Source organism: Momordica charantia (genome assembly GCF_013281855.1).
Source record: "Momordica charantia cultivar OHB3-1 chromosome 11 unlocalized genomic scaffold, Mcharantia_2.0 BLBB01000011.1, whole genome shotgun sequence".
Taxonomy (NCBI): Eukaryota; Viridiplantae; Streptophyta; class Magnoliopsida; order Cucurbitales; family Cucurbitaceae; genus Momordica; species Momordica charantia.
Genome location: NW_028275159.1, coordinates 5,373,384 through 5,392,623, shown reverse-complemented (window position 1 = coordinate 5,392,623; position 19,240 = coordinate 5,373,384). Strand labels below are relative to the sequence as shown.

Genomic DNA, 19,240 nt, shown 5'->3' with positions numbered 1-19,240 from the left:
CAGAGGAAAATATGCTGGTTTGGGAGGGAGAGAGAGAATAAAAAAATTAAATAAACGAGAGAAAATAAGGTTGAAACTTTTTGATATTAAATATACAAAAGGACACCTTTGCAAAAAGAAAAATACAAAAGGACAAAAAATAAAGAGGTAGGAATTGGTGGGTACGTAAGCAAAGCACCTACGAAAGTATGAATCATACGTGTAAAAATCTTAGGAATATAACTCAAATATTCATCCAAGAAAAAGAAAAAGATTCTAAATTCCACGTCTTCTTTTGCTCTTTGGAACATTCCAATTCTATTCAATAAAGCTACGGCAATATAATATTCTTCTCTCCTTTTTCTTTTTCATCACCATAAAATTATATACAAAACGGGAACCAAAATCAAATTATTTGAATTTCTTTACAATAAGTTTATCTGTGGAAAAAAAAAAGTGTAATGCGTTTGGCCCCCTGCCTCCATAATGTAATCAATTAGTTTGGATTATATTATGAAAAAGTATATCAACAAGCAAAGGATAAGTTAGTTTAGTATATATATGTATATATGTACACGCGTTTTTTAATAAAAAAATTAATATATAAAAAATCTTACAAAGTATAAAGGAGGAACCACGTATTCTTTTGTATAAACCATCTAGGATGAAATAGTATACAAAGCATGTTTAATTATTTGAATATTGGGCGTGGTTATATTTTATGTAATTTAAGAAATTTCTAGAAAAACCTCTAGTTATACTGTCATATATATATATATATATGGTAATAAACACAATAAAAGATTAGTATAATTTAAATTATGTAGATGACGACCTACCACTTATTAATTATTTTTATTATTATTTTATTTTTTTGCAAAAACATATATCTCGGATTTCTACCACACTGGTTGAATTAAAAATATATATATTATTATTTTTAAATAAACCATTAATAGGAAAGAAGATGTTCATATAACTTTGACTAAACTCCATGCATTTAATTCGATCAGCCATCGAGAAATGGACCGAACAGTGGCAAATAAAAAGAGGGTCGGGGTTGACAGTACACGTGTTAGAAAAATATTGGATGCAGATTTAGAAAAATAAGACGTTGAATTAGTTTACATAGGAATTGTCAAAGTCCATAATTTTGATTTTGAACAGCTTGGTCCAGACCTTGGGGTATTAAAATGTTTGAATTATAGAATATCTTGATTTTATAATTATTTTAAAACGCATTTGGCTTGGCTGTTACATATTTAAAAGGTTTAGGTGAACAATCTGGTTTAGCAGCAACTAACTTTAATTTGTCGGTAGAAGAAATGTTTAATTTAATGCCTGGGTCCATCAGTGGAACCCATATTTCAATAATGTAATTATGAAAAATCCATTAGTCGTGGGCCTATGGGCCTATGGGCCAGTAGCATTGCAAATGGATGTTGTGGCCCATTTAGGCCCAAACTTTATGCCCTACATTAAAGATGACATAGATCGGGTGAGTCAGAAGGAGGGAAGGTTTTTGGTATATAAAGACATATTTTCATTAGTTTAAGGTTTTAGATAAAGTTCAAAAGTAAAACTATGTAAAGTTAGCTTGTGGATTATGTCCAGACTTTGTAAATATATAGACAAGATCGTTGCCTTAATCGACAAGTGATACTCGAGCTAGTCTGATCTTACAATATTTTATTGTGAATTTTTAATATTTTAGGGAGGTGGTCGCGGTAAAATTTGAACCTGGAACTCAAATTTCCCTTTACATTGCTGCAAACATTTAAGAATAATGTGGTAAGTTTGTGTAATAATTTATCAATTTTCAATAAATTTCTCAGGTACATTAAACAAATGGATACAAAGGTTGATTGGATCAGCCCATTCTATAGCTTTCTGAATGGCTTGGGCTTATTACATGTAATCCAACCCATTATTTGGGATTTAAATGGGGGCTTAGACAAATTAAATTAATTTTAAAATATTAAGGCTTATTTATGGTAACTATTTTAATATTTTAATATTTCTTAAAATTAAATTAAAAATACTACTTTAGCATCCTTGTTATAAATATTTTCGAAATCTATGCCAAATTTTGAAAAAAAAAAAGAAAATGTAGTTTTCACAAAAGTAGTTTTTGTTTTAGAAAATTGGCTGAGAATTCGAATATGTATTCGAAAGCGATGAAAAATCTTACTAATAAAATTGTAAAAAAAAATTAGACATGATTTTTTAAAATATAAAACAAAAATGAAATGGTTTTCAAATGGTAAGTCGATTTTTAAGTCGTGGACATTTTGATGTGGTGTAATGAATTGGTATTATTTTTTAATAAATACTTTAAAGTGGCCTTAAGAATTTATTTTAAAAAAATGTTTGGCTATGTAGCCAAATATTTTGATAATTTTTGGAGTAATTTTATTAAAACTACTTTCAAGTTTCAACTCATAAAGTACTGGAAGAAATAATCACTAAAATAAAAAATAAAAAGTCTACATCACATAGATAAATTTCCAACTTTGGAATTGAAAAAAAATTGTGGGAATGGAAAATTATTTAGAACGGGAATGTACCTATGGTTTAAATTCAAGAGGGGCACGTCAGTGATAATAATAATAATTGATCAAAATTTTGGGAGATTAGTAATATCACTCACATTTTTGGAAATCAGTACAAATGAGAAAGGTACTTTTTTCACGTGGTACCATAAAAGATGAATTTTTCTTTTATTAATATCGATAGAGATTAAGGTGGGTATGAAATTTAATATTATATCCATCTGAACATAATTCGATCAATTAAGGCAGGTGTATTTATCAAAATATTTGAAATTTTAATTTCCGCTATATAAAAACATTTAAATTTAAATTGAGACCTATTAGAATCTAACAGGAAAAAAAAATGGTCTCACAAGTCATTCCCATTAAATTACTCATAACTAGAGACATTTGTGGGTTGGGAATTGGGATGAAGAAAATTTTGCAAATTATTTTGAAAACAGTTCTCTATTTTTTAAAGATAAAAGTCCGTTGAAAACTCATAAAATTCTTCCAAAAGTCATCGTTTTATTATATGGCTTTTAAAATAACAAAAAGAAAACATGTGTGTAAATAATTAAAAGTGAAAGTAATTTAAAATTTTATAAGATATTTTATTATATTTACCTATTACTTCTTCCGAAAAAATTTATGCCAAGAATTACGTAACTAAGAATACTATTCTGTACAAATATGCTATTGAGAAGGCAATTTTAAATTATAATAATTGATGCATAAACATGTTTTATATGTACATATTATTAAGAGAAAACTGTTTTAAACATAAAAATGAAGGGGATAATTCTATCGTTCCATGAATTATTTTAAAATTTTGGCATCATATTATATTTTATATAAAAGAAGTATGGTTGAAAACTACTTTTTTTCGCTTCCTACTTTTAAAGTAATAGTAATAATTTAGTTCATAAATTTTCGTACAATTTATCCTTTAAGTTTTAATACTGAATATTTTACTTTATGTGTGGTCGCCTAAAAAAATTAAACTACAAATTTTAAAATTTGTAACAATTTAGTCTAAATGGAAAAAAATCTCATCATAATTAAGTATTGATTTTTATTATATAATAATTAGTATTTGCCCTTTATAAAAATATTTGGTCTATCCAAATAAATTTATTAAATCTTAACAACATTTTCTACCATTACAACATAGATTAAATCATTATAAATTTTGAACTATAAGGACTAAATCATCACATAACAAAATTTATAAACTAAATTGTTATCAATTTAAAAATACACCTTATTTCAATAATAAAAATATGTGTATTAGAAACAAAAAAATCTCGAGGGGAGAATTCTGGCGTGGTAAGATTCTAATCTATATATCTCCGTTTTCTGTATTTAACTAAATGTGTATATTTTATGACCAACTAAAACAAATCATATTTTTGTTTTATTTTAAAAGGTACTTTTTAAACTATAACCAAATGGAAAGGTAAAATCTAGTTTTTTTGTTTTTGTTTTTTGTTTTTAAATTTGTATAACATATTTAAAACATTTTTAGTTTAATGTGCTTCATTTTAAATTTAGAAGATATATATTGTTTTTATTTTAATAAATATAACATCAACTATCATTTTCTTGGTTACGAAGCCAAAGGATTCAAACTCCAACCCTTTTGGTGAGTAATTAATTTCTTAATCAATTTTTTTTTAAAGAATTTCTTAACTAATTAAACTATGCTCAATCTTAAACTATCATTAGTAGAGGTAAGTTTTAAAATTTAAAATCATATAAAGGAAAATATGTTTAGAAAATATTGAAATATTCCACTTTTTAATATAGCAAATAAATAAATAAAGTAAATTGTTGTTTTAAAGTTTAAAACTTTCAATATGTTAGGCAAGTTGTATGAATATAAAAAATTTTAAAATATACATACGAAGGGGTCAATACATTCGTCAACCTAAACATAACTCGATTGGTTTAAGTACTATGTTCGATCAAAAGGTTGAGTTAGAATCTGATCCTACTTTTTGTACTTAACAAAAAATGGAGAGATATCAAATATCCTCATTTTTGCTTTGCTTTAGGATTTATTTAAAAAATGAACATATTTATTTGTGAATAATTTTATTTTCCTCAAAAAAGGTATTTATTTATTTATTTTATAATATATTTTAAAATACTCAAAATTTTTATTTTTTTTAAGAAATTATTTTTTATTGAAAAATTAATAATAATAACTTCGAGTATGAACACTATCGTGTTAACGTGAGCAGGTATTCAAATCATATAGATTCAAACTAAGTATTGGGTAAGTGAGTTTAAGGTGGAAAAATAATTATTTATCTAAAATTTGAGAACTAATATAAATATTATGAAAGTTCGAGATACCAAAATGGTTATATTTAAAAATTCTACGGACTAAAATAGACATTATTAGGGACAAAAAATTACCCTATCAAATTTTCATGAATTGACGTTACAATATGAAATTGGTTGAGCTGCGTGGGTCAAATCTATTAATATTAATGAGTTTTATCTCAAAACCAATTGGCAATAAGAGGAGTACCCATATCTATCATTAGCAAAACCAACCTCAACCAAACCCCCAACTAGACTACCCCAACCGACCTAAACAAGGTTGAGTCGATCTACTTAAACCAATCCAAGGAGACTCATTATTGGGATGCGAGTTACACTCTCACAACTCTATTCTTGCTACTCTCAACAAAACTCTTTTATAATTTAGACATTGGAGTGTATTAGACTTAGCATCACATATGTGTGCAGGTATTAGCTAGAACTATCGACGATGGAGACTGAAATCAAATTCTTGCATCAACAAATATTTTAAAAGTTTAGGGATAAAAAAAAGTATAAATAAATTGAAATAGTCAAAATAAGATTTAAAGATTTGTAATTTAGTACAAAAAAAAATATATAATTTAAATTGCAATATGCCAAAAGATGATAGAAACTTGTGCCAAAAAGTGCATCTAGGCGTAGCTTGTAATTGATCTATGGGTTTTCACTATTTATTAATCACTTGATTACATTTTTGAAAAATCCATTTAATTACACTTTATTTCTATTGACGAATATAAATACAGAGGAGGCGAAAACATTCATTTATTCCCCATCTGCGACATTTTGAATATACAATGCACAAAAAAACTTTATTTATTTATCTATTTTTCGATTATATTTCTACGCATAAGTGAACTAGATGAGAATTTCTATTTAAATACAAGTAAAAGAAAAAGTCTCCAAATTACCAAATTATCCTTCCAGACTGATGGTAGTTGCAGGTTGAATTAATTATATATTGACTTCAACAAACTTAGAGGTTGGTGTAATGAATATTTTTATTTTTATTGTTATCCTAATTAAATAAACCAGAGGTTGGATGTTGGTAGTGTTATTAAATGTTTTTCTTTTTAATTTTTGGCTGCTAACCATTTTGTATTTATATTTTTTTTACTGATAGATGCCACATTCAATATTTGAATGCTGAACATTGTACGAACCTTAATTATTTATTGAGTCTCTATCATCAATAATATATAATCAGTGCCAAAGCAAATATAGTGTAGTGGTAATTGACGTATGAGTTCGAATCCCCACCCCGACTTGTCGTACTCAAAAAAGAAATGGTATACAATCAGTTTTGACTAATTAATTTGCTCTGTCAAAAAAAGAAAGGAAAAAAAAATATCTGGTTTGTCAAATTTCACAGAAGTAGAAAACTTTACCGCTTTCAATTATGTAAATAGCAACTGTTTTGTTTTTTACATATATGATTTTCAATTATTGTTGAATGATATTATAATTATTGAATTTATTCAGTAGAAAATATCACTGTGAGTGTCATATTGTGTGCATGAAATATATGTAAATTGTTTGTCAAATAAATACTTACTTCTTTATTGTCGTGTATGATGAATAATATGTTTTTGTGTGTTTTTTTTAATTATCGAAAACTATTTCATCACTTTTTTTCTCTCCTTTCTGACCCTCTAATAGCGCGTGATTCTTGCTATTTTGTTAAATTATGAATATACGTAAATTATTATTATTTAAATTGGCACCAAATGTAGTTAGAATTCTCAGTAAATCATACTTATAAATTATAATTAATGTTAGCAAACATACTTAATATGATGAATTTCCTCTAAAATTTTTGAAATCCGGTATAATTAACCTAAAATATGATGAAATTGGTATCGTACATTTTAGGGATGCAAAGAATAGAACGTGAAAGTTATAATATAAAATATCTTGTTGAAGTAAATCAAAATAATTAAAATCAATAAAAATAAGTTATAAACAATTCTCATGTGTTTATCGATATATAATGATTAGGTCAACATTTACCTATATTTTTGATAAGTAAGTTGATAAGGTAACAAAATAATATTAAAACTGATATATTTAACCATCATGGGATGGGTTAAGTGGTGAATGAAGATCAATATAAATTCGCAAACTATTGGGACACTGGATATAAAACAAAACTAAACTGATATATTTTTTTAAAATTTTACTGGGATAATATGAATTTAATATATATTCTGAAAATGATAAAAGTATTCTCAATTTATAAGACATTTTCTTTTTCAAAAAAATATAAATTGATAAATAAATTTGTTAAATGATTTTTTTAATCGTATAAGGTTAAATTGCCTTGTTAAATAAGTTTTAATCTATGCATATTGATAAATTATCATAATGTTCAAAAGATGAATGCCATATTTAGATAAATGAAAAGTGAAAGATATTAGCAAATGATAAACTAAAGAGTAAAGATAAATTATTTACAAAAAATTCTATAAACAAGGAATAAAAACAAATTCTAAAAATTAAATTTGAAGATGCAGTTATTTTATTTTATATTTTTTTAATTTGTATGTCATTTTGATCACTTTTTTTTTTTTTTTAAATCTCTACTTTAGTTTATCGTTTTCTTAAATCTACCGTTTGTTTCTATTTTGCTGTTAAAAAAAAAAAACTGTTTATTTATAATTGAGTTAATATCTATAGTTAGATAACTATTTTACTTTCTAAAAATTAGGCTTGTTTTTCGTAATTTATTTGATATATTTTCAAGTTTAAAAAATAAAAATAAAAATTTTTAAATTAGTTTTCAAATTTTGATTTTGATTTTGTAAATGCTTTAAAAATATAAATAACAAGATAAAAAAATAGATAGTTACCAAAAATGTTTATAAACTTAATTTTTGAAAAATACAAATTTAAAATAAAATGATTATCAAACTAGGTTTATATGACATACTTTAATTTTTATCTATTTGGAAATTAGGTATTTAAAATAATTGTACGATTGCATTCATATTAAAAGCCTCTCTATCAAGGTTTATAATAATACCAAATAAGCTACCGAAACAAATTTTTAAATTTTGTTTATTTTTATGTAATATTGCATGTAAAATATGAAAACAAAATAAAAAATGAACTATAGTAGAAATTCAAGAGAATATTACTCGGATCTCTCTCGAAACAAATAATAATAATAATAATAATAATAAATTCCAAAAATAATTTTCTCTTGGAGTCGGGAAGAGGAAAAAAGAAGAAAAAGGAAATTGGAAGAGAGAAATTGAAAGAAAGCTGAATTGTAGGACTATTTTTCCTTTTCTTTTTTTTTTTAATTAGTTTGACAAATATAAGGTGTAATTAAACCATCCATCTTTATTATAGCAATAAATTTTTATTTCTCTATACATAAAAAAGAAAACTAATGATAGATTTATTTATCACTTAACCATACTTAAATTGACAAATCATAGGGATTAGTTAGAGTCGATAATAATATTTATTTTCCATCTCATGTATATATATAATACTTTCTCTTTTGTGTGTGTATATAATACTTTCTATTTTTCCCTTTTTTGACATTTGTTTGAAAATGAAAATTTCCTGCCTATAGATTTTTTTCCAACAATTTGTTTCTTAAATAAATATGACAGTTCTGCATCAATATAACAATCAACTACTTTTAATGATTAATATTAATATTATAGTTTTGAAATTTTGCATAGTTAAAAAAATGGGTTAAATAAGTTTAAGTGTAACAACCATGATAGTTTAGAATGCTGGATGTATTTTACAATACTTAAAAACTCAATTGTAAAATTTCATAAATTTAAATAAATTAAGAGTTCGAAGACGTGATTGCAATAACTACCGGTAGTTTAGGAGTAGGTTTTGCAAATTTTCCATTATCGTATTAAACGATTAAAAAAAATTAACGAAATAAATCTAATCGTTGAATGAGAAAATGTTTTAAAATGTGTTTTTAATTTTTCCAGAGAGAAACAAAACAAAAAGAACGGAAACTGAGAGTGTACTGTGTAATGTGTACCCAAAGCTGATGATCGGCGTCCATAATCTGTCAGGAGGCGGCCGCCGTGAGTCGGAGCGGAGCAAAAGCAAACCTACCGACCAAATTGCACAGCGAAACCCAACTCAGAAGTTGGAAATGACTTTATCTAAAATCTATCCGCGATATGAGGATGAAATTTCGATGTCTGACGATGAAATTCTCAATTTCATGAAATATCAATACAAATATGATAAAATGTCGATGTGATATTTATGTAAAAGTTAGAAAAATTAAAAAATCGTAAAAAATATTTAAATTAACAAATAAACATTTTATTATTTCTAGATTAGTTAAAAATAATTAATATTAATATTATGTAGTATGAGTATGTCGATGAAAATGTCCAACGGATATTTAGAACCATAACGGTACATAATTTTCTAAAAAAGAAAAAAAAGACATTTTTGTTGATATTTTTCATATTTCGTCCAATTTTTTTACTATGATAGAAATGTCGATTTACTTCTCATGTCGATGTCGGATCCATGAAAATATGAATATGTCGATGAAAATGTCGATGGATATTTAGAACCATGACCGTACATGATTTTCAAGTTTCGCCTTGTTCGTGTTCTCCCCGGAGCGTGGGGTGCACTTTCCCAAGTTGGGTATTAGTTGCAGTCAAAAAGACCCAAAATGGATTGGGCCACATGGCCCAAACCCAACCCATATTTATCTTATTGGTCGTTTCCCCCATCCCCCGCTTATAGCGCATGTACCACTATACTTAGTCTGCCTCTCTCATTTTACACGACCATTTTACCCCCGCCAATTTCATTTATTCTCTTTCCCCACCCCTCGCGTCTGCCCAGGGGCATAGTTTGTCCCATTGGGCTCGGATCCGGGTGGGCTATTGGTAATTATCTTAATAGTCGCGGCACCTTTTGGGGTTTTTGGAGTGTTGAAAGGATAATTAATATAGAAATTAAATCGAAGGGATTGTAATTTATTAAAAATAAAAAAATATATAAACCGGGAAGAAATTTAACGGTGAACGGAGAAAATCCGAACCGGGGAAGGGGTCTCGATATTTCCTATATAAACCCCCATGACACATTGCTTCGCCTCATATTTGCATTCTCTTTCTTCCTTCGCTTTTGCTTGCTCTGACTCTCAAATCAAAGAGCCCCCTTCCCCTCTCATCTCCTCTCTCTAAAATTTGTCTCTCTCTCTCTCTCTACTTATGCATTTAAGGATTCAAGGAGTACCCAAGAGGTAAAATTCTCGAACCAAAAATACCATTTGATTTATTCTCTCGTTTGTGTGGAGGAATTTGTTGGCATCCCGAAGATCAGTTGGCACCAGTAATGAGATCCGAATTGCATAATTGTTGCCTTTGACTATTGGTAGGTTGCATTAGTTTTAAATCTGTACGTATTCTTGATTAGATTTAAATTATTCGGTTCGATCTCTAACTTAGGTTGTTCTCGATTGCAATCATAATGATGGTCATAGAGGCTGGGTTCCGGGTTTCAAGTGTTTATAATTCGATAGTCCTGGCTGGTTTGGCAATTTGAACTAGTTAGGAAGAGGAATTGATTGGAGGGGTGTGCGTATGATTTATTTCTCCCTTTTTTGCCCTAGAGGAAAGATGCTTGCTGTTGCTGGTCTTTAATTTTATTAAAGAATGGGTCTATCTGGTTTATTGGCGGCTCTCTTGATCTGGAGCGATTTACTGGATTTTCAGTCCAACTGTCTTGCACTATATTATGGAATCTCAAATACCTAATTGGTTTAACGCAGGAACGTTTTTGTTCTGTTTTTACCAATTTAGTGCCTTGGTTGAGTTAAAATCCCGTTCCTTAGTTCGCTCCAGGTTCACTTGGTGTCTTGTGTCGTGGTGACATTAGTGGTTATGTCGTTGTATAATCACGCGCGTGAATAATATGAATGGTGAATATGCTTTTTAGTTGTATGCTCTGCAGTATCGCAAGTTGTGTAATCTAACTAAAGTTATGCATTTTACTTGGAACAAATTCTATCATGCATACATGACTGGTGTTTTAATATAGCTTCTTGTGATAGTTGTTCTCTCTTGTAGATTTGATTTGTACACTATACATTGAGCCCACAAAATCCTTCTGATGTCAAACCTTGATGATTGAGCCTTTATAAATTAGAACCGAGATTTTTTTCGCCAGATTGATTGTCCTTATCCGTTCCATGGTTAAACTTTTACTCTTGTTTTCTTTTTCATCTTTAAGTATGTTTGTGATCCTATCTTATTTATTTATTTCAAATAATTGTATTTCATGTTTGGAATTGCAGCCGAGCGTCAAGGCGTTTTGGACTCTGATCCTTTTCAAGTTACTCACTGGGGATAACTGTATCAATAGGGCCTTTTATTAATTTAGTTTTTATGCATTTTTGTATGACATGGGTTCTCGAGGAAGACTATTATTTGATCTTAATGAACCCCCTGTCGAGGATAATGAAGATAGTGATGGTATTATGTTTCAGCTTCAGCAGGCTCAACCGTCTTCAAATTCCCATGCTTCAGACTTATTTCCAACATCAGGAGGTCCCCAAAGAATATTAAACAACCATGCATTTTCTCATGCATCTTCTGTATCAGGTTTTCAGCCTTTTATTCGGAGTAAACTTGGTTCTCATCCTGAAATGGGTGAAGAACAAAAGAAAATATCAGATCAAAATACAAAGACTGCACCATCATCTAAGTTAAGTAATGACGAGACTGCTGCACCAACATTGGTTTCAGGTTCTAAAGACACTCAATCAGTGGAAAGGGAAGAAGGAGAATGGTCTGATGCTGAGGGTTCTGCTGATATAAATGGAGGCAGCGTTTTGCATAAACAGTTAAAAGCTTCACAAGAGCAAGGCCTACTTTCTACTTCCTGTGATGTTTCCGAGAACAATTCTTGCTATACAAAAATTGCTGATAGTACTGTTGATAAAAGTAGTAATTATGTTCCTTCAACATTGGATCTGGAGCCAACTGATCGGAAAAGTAACAGTACCCTTAATACAGAAAGCAATGTTAAAGTTGATACATCCATGGATGGTGGTCAGGAAGAGACTGGGTTGCCCCCAAAACAAAGAGAAGTCAAGGGCATCGAAGCAAGTCATGCTCTAAAATGTGCTAATAACCCTGGAAAGAGGAAAATAGATCAACATCTAGAAGCCAAGCTTGGAAAGAAGCGTAATAGGCAGACAATGTTTCTTAATTTAGAAGATGTGAAGATGGCTGGTCCTATGAAAACGTCAACCCCTCGAAGGCAAACATTTCCACCTCCTATAACCACTCGCATTGTGAAGGAAGTTCATAATGCAACCCAAGTTACTGAACGTGTGGGGGAAAAACAGACTGTTAACAAAGACCAGAAACAAGGAGATGTTTCATATCATGAAGGAGGCATTTCAGCAGAATCTGGTGAATCAAAATTGGAATGTAATGGTGAGACGAGTTCTGGATTACTAACTCGGCCAAACAGGCCAAACAATGATGGAGATCTCCCAACAGAGGCAGCCTTACCACCAATTCCTAGACAGGGTTCATGGAAGATACCTACAGATTCAAGGTTGCAGAGGAATATGCAGGTCTCCAATAGGAAATCACCTCTAGCTAATCAAAGTTCTTCTGACCACAAGCAGGTAAGCAAGAAGCATATTCCTGCCAAGAAGCAAAATTCTGTTAGTACTCATCAAGACTCATCAGTTGAACGACTGATACGGGAGGTGACGAATGATAAGTTTTGGCATCACCCAGGTACAATTTTATTTCCTACTGGATTTATGAATTGCTATTATTTAGAATTTAAATTGTTTTTTCAATTTGGTGTTATTTCTTTCAAGCTTTTATCGATATACGGTTATGTTGAAAAGTTCCCATCTCTCTGAAGATTGGTTCGGCTGCTTCAAGTGGCAAACATTTTAATAGCATTTGAACTTGGATTAATGGAACTTGCAGCTGAACTTTGCTTTCTAGTTCTCATTATCAATTTCACTCCTGTACTATTTATTGTGTGTGTCTGGAGAAAGAAATTGGATTGTGAAAGTATGCTGATAGTATAATGGAACAACTGGTTGGGTTACCATTTACCTGCTTATTTTGATGCTATCTCCTATTCTTACTCAAATTGTGGGTTTAGTTGGACCCTCTAGCAGTGGCTATAAAGTGTGATGTATATCTTGCTCAGGCTCACACATAACAGACGGGATCCCACAGCTACATGAGGTGGGCCTTCCTCTAGGGAGCCTGTTGGATGGAAGGATATCCTTTCATATCGAGTATTGAACCACAAATGTTCTTTATGCTTGAGGGAAATCACCTTTCTTCTGTGAAAAATAAAATACGGTTAACAGGGTTATCAAATTGATTGCTAACTAAACTGTCTGTCCTATTCTTTTTTCTTGGCCTGGATATAGTTCACATTTTAGGCTTTCCATGTAGTTATATTCTTAAATTTTAGCTATGAAAAATATTGAAATATGATTTTGATCAGTACTGATATTATTGTTTACACAATAATATAACAACAATAACAACTTTCATTACTTAAGGCTATTTTCTTATTTTCATTTCTTTAAAATTTTATTGTGTGGACAGCTGCTGCTGCAATTTTGTTGTAACTTGTAATTTAGTGGTTGGACAATTGTCCTGTCTTAACAGATTTATTTATTTATTTGTATTTTGTGTTGGTCTCCCTGTTATGTAACTGAACTCATTATCGTGTATCAGAGGAAACTGAACTCCAATGTGTTCCTGGTCGGTTTGAATCTGTGGAAGAATACATCAGAGTGTTTGAACCTTTGTTATTTGAGGAATGTCGGGCTCAACTTTACAGTACGTGGGAGGAACTCTCCGAAACATTCTCAAGAGATACACATGTGATGGTTCGTGTCAAGAATATTGACAGGAGAGAAAGAGGTGCACATAGTTTTGTATGCACAGCCTTTTTTTTTGGTTTTGTTTTGTTTTAATTAGCTTCATAATTGGGACGAGAAAAAGTAGGTTTGAAATTTAAGTCTAGTAAAATGTTTGAACTTGGTTTGATATATTAAGGGTGCTTTGTGCCAGCAAGATTAGTTGTGCCACGATGCTCTATTCTTCTTGTGCTCTTAAGTTTTAATATTTTGTTATAATTATTGTTGTCATCAGTATTAGGAAGCTATCTTTAATTGTGCTTTGTAAGTCTTTACCTTGTGTGGAAGAGGGTAATCTTTTTCTTTTCTGGTTTGTCAAAGTGTGGTGTACTAAAATGAATATGGCATATGGAGTTAAAAACAAAGATAACTTCTTAGTATTCACACAGTAATCTCGTCACTAAAATTAGCTTATTTTCTTAGGATGGTATGATGTAGTAGTTCTTCCTGTGAACGAGTGCAAATGGTCATTCAAGGAGGGGGATGTGGCAGTTCTTTCCTGCCCCAGACCTGGATCAGGTTTGATAAAATATTCCTTTTAAGCTTATTATAAGTATCATGTCGGTACTTTTACATTATGGTTTTATTCTCATTAAAATTATTCTGAGCAGTGCGATCAAAGAGGAACAACACCATGTCTGTAGAGGATGATGAAGATCCTGAATCTGGTGGACGTGTGGCTGGAACTGTTCGACGGCACATTCCTATTGACACCCGTGACCCTCCAGGGGCTATCATTCATTTTTATGTTGGGGACTCGTATGATTCCAGTAGGTAGGTGTACTATCCAATTTCTTCAATTTGATGAGGGTTTTTTCCTTGCCATTTTATATTGTCTACGTTCTTGTATGAAATTAATATAACGTTTTGCAGAAGAATTAAGCAAAAGTTATTTATTTCTATTTTTATTTTTAAGGAGTGTATTGTCTTTTAAAGTGGTTCTAGTTCATATCTTTTTCAGTGTACAATCTTAGAGATATTGTGACTCTTTAAATGATATGTGCCTCAATGATCTTCTCGTTGGTATTGTCAAGTGTCTCTTCAATGTAGTTTTGAGTGGTGTCATATGATGCTACTCAGAATTATCTTCCAAATATTATAATCTCATGCAGCATTGCAAAAATATTAGCACTGCCTGCAGATAACTTCAAGTACCATTATTGTTACTCTGATAGCATGTTTAAGTTCCAGTCACTAAAAATAATTTAGACAATTTATTTGCCAATTTAAATCATTTACTTATTTTGGTATTGAAGTGGGTAAAAAGTAGGATTTTGGGTCTTGAGTATAAATAGGGTTTGCAAGGACTTGACAATTTAAATGGTGTAGAACAGCAGAAGATAAGTTAGGGTTTGATTTGCTCAAACTTTGCTTCAAGGGTGCATTTTTTAAAATTCTGAGTACATAGTTTGATTTACAATGAAGATATTGTTTGAAAGGAAGTAATTTACCCTGTAGATTATTTTATATATCACCCATAACTTGTATCACTTTTATTTCTATTAGTAAAAGTATTATTTCGTCATTGTTGGCATATTTTGAAGTATTATTATACCACTCTGTATCCTCGTCAGTAATCTCAATGCGTGGATTTGATGATGTGGATTTCTTATCATTAGGGGCATTGTTGTTTCCTAGCCATAAAAAGAGGCTATTCATTTCCCCCCAAAAAAACTTATTTTCTTCAGAACCTTTATGGGGAGGGCACTCCTAAAAGTCAACCTTATTTCCTAAAAAAATGTTCTTATAATATTTCTTTGATTTTTTATTTTATTATTGTTTTTGAATAGCAGGACTGAAGAAGATCACATACTTAGAAAACTTCAGACAAAGAATGTTTGGTTTTTAACAGTGCTTGGTTCTCTTGCAACCACCCAGCGAGAGTATGTTGCCCTGCATGCATTTCGTCGGCTCAATATGCAGGTATGGGTTGAAATTTGTTTGGATTAAAAGTCACCTTGTATTTCCCTTTAAATTATTTTCATTACTAATTGTGCCTACATGTATTAGATGCAATCTTCAATCCTTCAGCCTAATCCTGAGCAATTTCCAAAGTACGAGCAACAGTCGCCTGCTATGCCTGAGTGTTTCACACAAAATTTTGTTGAGTATCTGCATAGAACCTTCAACGGACCCCAGCTATCTGCAATCCAGTGGGCAGCAACACATACAGCTGCTGGTACGAGCAGCGGGACAGCCAAGAGGCAAGAACCATGGCCTTTTACGCTCGTACAAGGTCCTCCTGGGACAGGTAAGACACATACAGTTTGGGGAATGCTAAATGTTATCCATTTGGTTCAGTATCAGCATTACTATACTTCTCTGCTCAAGAAACTAGCACCAGAAAGCTATAAACAAGCTCATGAAAGCAGCTCAGATAATATCATTACTGGATCCATTGATGAGGTACTCCAAAACATGGACCAGAATCTTTACCGCACTCTTCCCACGTTGTGTCCTAAACCTAGAATGCTAGTTTGTGCACCTTCTAATGCTGCAACAGATGAGCTTCTTGCTCGTGTTCTTGATCGTGGATTTATTGATGGGGAAATGAAGGTTTATCGACCTGATGTGGCTCGAGTTGGTGTAGATTCACAAACTCGTGCGGCCCAAGCAGTTTCTGTTGAGCGTAGAACAGAACAACTTTTGGTCAAAAGTCGAGATGAAGTCTTAAGATGGATGCACCAGCTAAAAGTTCGTGAAACTCAATATTCTCAGCAAATCAGTAATCTTCAGAGAGAACTCAATGTTGCTGCTGCTGCTGTTCGTTCTCAAGGATCCGTTGGTGTTGACCCTGATGTTCTGGTGGCTCGTGACCAAAATCGAGATGCATTATTGCAACATCTTGCTGCTGTAATAGAAGGTAGGGATAAAATTCTAGTTGAGATGTCACGCCTCCTTATTTTAGAAGGCAGGTATCGATCTAACAGTAATTTCAATATGGAGGATGCACGAGCTAGTCTTGAGGCTAGTTTTGCCAATGAGGCTGAGATAGTTTTCACTACAGTATCAAGCAGTGGTCGAAAATTGTTTTCTCGACTTTCTCATGGTTTTGACATGGTAGTCATTGATGAGGCAGCCCAAGCCAGTGAAGTAGCTGTTCTTCCACCGCTTTCTCTTGGTGCAGCAAGGTGTGTGCTTGTTGGGGATCCCCAACAGCTCCCTGCCACGGTTATCAGTAAAGCAGCAGGAACATTATTGTACAGTAGAAGTCTCTTCGAAAGATTCCAGCTAGCAGGATGTCCCACTATGTTGTTATCTGTGCAGTACAGAATGCATCCTCAAATACGTGATTTCCCTTCAAGGTACTTCTACCAAGGGCGCCTTACTGACAGTGAAAGTGTTGCTAATTTACCTGATGAGACATATTACAAAGACCCTTTACTTAGACCATACACTTTCTTTGATATTACACATGGACGGGAATCTCATAGAGGGGGCTCTGTTTCCTATCAAAATATTCATGAAGCACAATTTTGTCTTCGTTTGTATGAATATCTACAGAAAACTGTGAAGTCATTAGGCGTAGGTAAAGTTTCAATTGGTATAATAACACCATACAAGCTCCAATTGAAGTGCCTCCAACGCGAGTTTGAGGAGGTTCTGAACTCTGAAGAAGGAAAGGATCTATATATTAATACTGTAGATGCTTTTCAAGGTCAAGAGAGGGATGTGATTATCATGTCTTGTGTGCGTGCCTCCAACCATGGTGTTGGATTTGTTGCAGATATCCGTCGAATGAATGTAGCACTGACCCGTGCAAGGAGGGCTCTCTGGGTATGCTTCTAATTTTTCTCTTTTGAGTCTCTCACACCTACATAGATACACTATTATCTGACAATTTGAATCCTCTGATACTGATCTTATGTTAAACCAGGTCATGGGCAATGCTAATGCTTTGATGCAGTCTGATGATTGGGCTGCGTTAATCACTGATGCAAGGGCAAGGAGCTGTTACATGGACATGGAATCGCTTCCCAAGGACTTTCTCGGACAGAAGGGATCTATTCAATCTGCTTTGCCAGGGAAGATCTCTTCCAATATTAGGGGTGTGAGATCAGCTCTTCCAAGACATAGGACTCTGGATATGCATGTGGAGTCGAGGTCTGGAACACCATCAGAAGATGATGAGAAATCAAACTCTTCGATTATCACCAGGAACGGAAATTACCGGCCTTCTAAGGCTGCTGTAGAGAATTCATCAGATGACTTCGATCAGTCAGGTGACAAATTGAGAGATACTTGGCAATATGGTATACCGAAAAGGCAGAGTTCTGCTGGGATTGTTGGGAAGAGAGAAACTTAATCATGGCTTTTAAATTGGTTTTAATGGTTCAGAGGAAACCCGTCGGTTAATTTCGTGTGCATCCTTGTGATGCTCAGCTTTTGAAGCCTACTTGCATGGGAGCCCGAGCAGTGTCTGAGTAATGACATAGGTTGCACAGCATCTGCAGACATCTGTTCTTGGAGGATCCATTCCTTTGATTTAAATGGATCCCTTTGGGTTACCATCATACCGAAAGGTGAGCATGCAATTCGAGACATCTGTTCTTGGGGGATCCATTTCCTCACATTGTGTATGCATGTTCAGGAATCAAGTTGTGGGCATCGGAATCTTCCATCATGAGAACTTGAGAGCTATAATATGGGCTTGGATTGGAAATTGAATTGGGTGCATGTGGTCAGTAGAATTACCGGCCTCAATTGCTGTTGGAGTTGGGGGGTGGCTCGGCGGCACTCCCGTGGAAATGGAGATTGACTCGCTGGCGTGCTGGCGGAGGTAAATTCACATGTAAAAGATGCTCAATACATTGTTTTGGACAATAAATGCTCTGCATAAAGATGACATTTGACAGGCAAGTAAGAAAGTGAAGGGTTTCAATCTTGTTTGTTCTCTCTCTGAGGAGATGTACTTCTCTCAACCCTTCATCTGGGAGCTAGAATTATATGGGCTGCAGCAGCTGGGAATACATAAAAATTGTACAGAAACCAATGGGGAGTACAGGTTGTGATTGAGGCCGTCAAAATTTTGAATTGCGTTAATGCCAAATTGACTTGTACATACCCATACCCCTTCATTTGAAATTATAGTAATTCTTTGTCGCAGTTGTCTTTTTCTTCCCAATTCTCAACTTCACTGCAGTACACTAATTGATGCGGTGCCTGCCACATTTAATTAATATTGTACCAGTTTGTGCCGTTGTTCTTTGAACACACACACCACATGGGAGATGAGATGGGGCTGTAATTGTGAGGTTTTCAAGAAGAACCGGTGGACTGTGTTTTCTTTTTGGAAGCTCGTATTTGCTAAGTATTGAATTGAATTCTGTGGACTAATAATGTTCTGTTTCGTTTATGCTCATATCTTGTCTTGAAACAAGCATCTTTACTCCAGACAGAAAGAAAGCGATAAAAACGATGCTGAAAGTTGATATTGTTCAACTTTGAAATCATTCTATAAAAGGCAGAAAAT

The 19,240-nt window shown here is 32.3% G+C and overlaps 1 protein-coding gene across 4 annotated transcripts; it reads left to right on the top strand.

The window, feature by feature from the left end:
• Nucleotides 1-9,944: 9,944 nt before the first annotated feature.
• LOC111012310 (uncharacterized) lies at nt 9,945-19,129 on the top strand. 4 transcript variants are annotated; one of them, XR_015788712.1, is made up of 9 exons: nt 9,954-10,229; nt 11,152-12,610; nt 13,583-13,771; nt 14,191-14,286; nt 14,379-14,541; nt 15,558-15,690; nt 15,778-17,544; nt 17,645-18,290; nt 18,359-19,129. XR_015788712.1 is itself a non-coding variant. In XM_022286408.2 (8 exons), the coding sequence occupies exons 2-8, from the start codon at nt 11,260-11,262 to the stop codon at nt 18,071-18,073; spliced, it is 4,128 nt and encodes a 1,375-aa protein (XP_022142100.1). In that variant the 5' UTR covers nt 9,945-10,098; nt 11,152-11,259; the 3' UTR covers nt 18,074-19,129. The 4 variants fall into 4 exon arrangements, 3 of the variants coding, with proteins under 3 accessions (XP_022142100.1, XP_087975562.1, XP_022142109.1); XM_022286408.2 differs by having other exon boundaries at nt 9,945-10,098; nt 17,645-19,129; XM_088119436.1 differs by having other exon boundaries at nt 15,561-15,690; nt 17,645-19,129.
• Nucleotides 19,130-19,240: the final 111 nt, after the last annotated feature.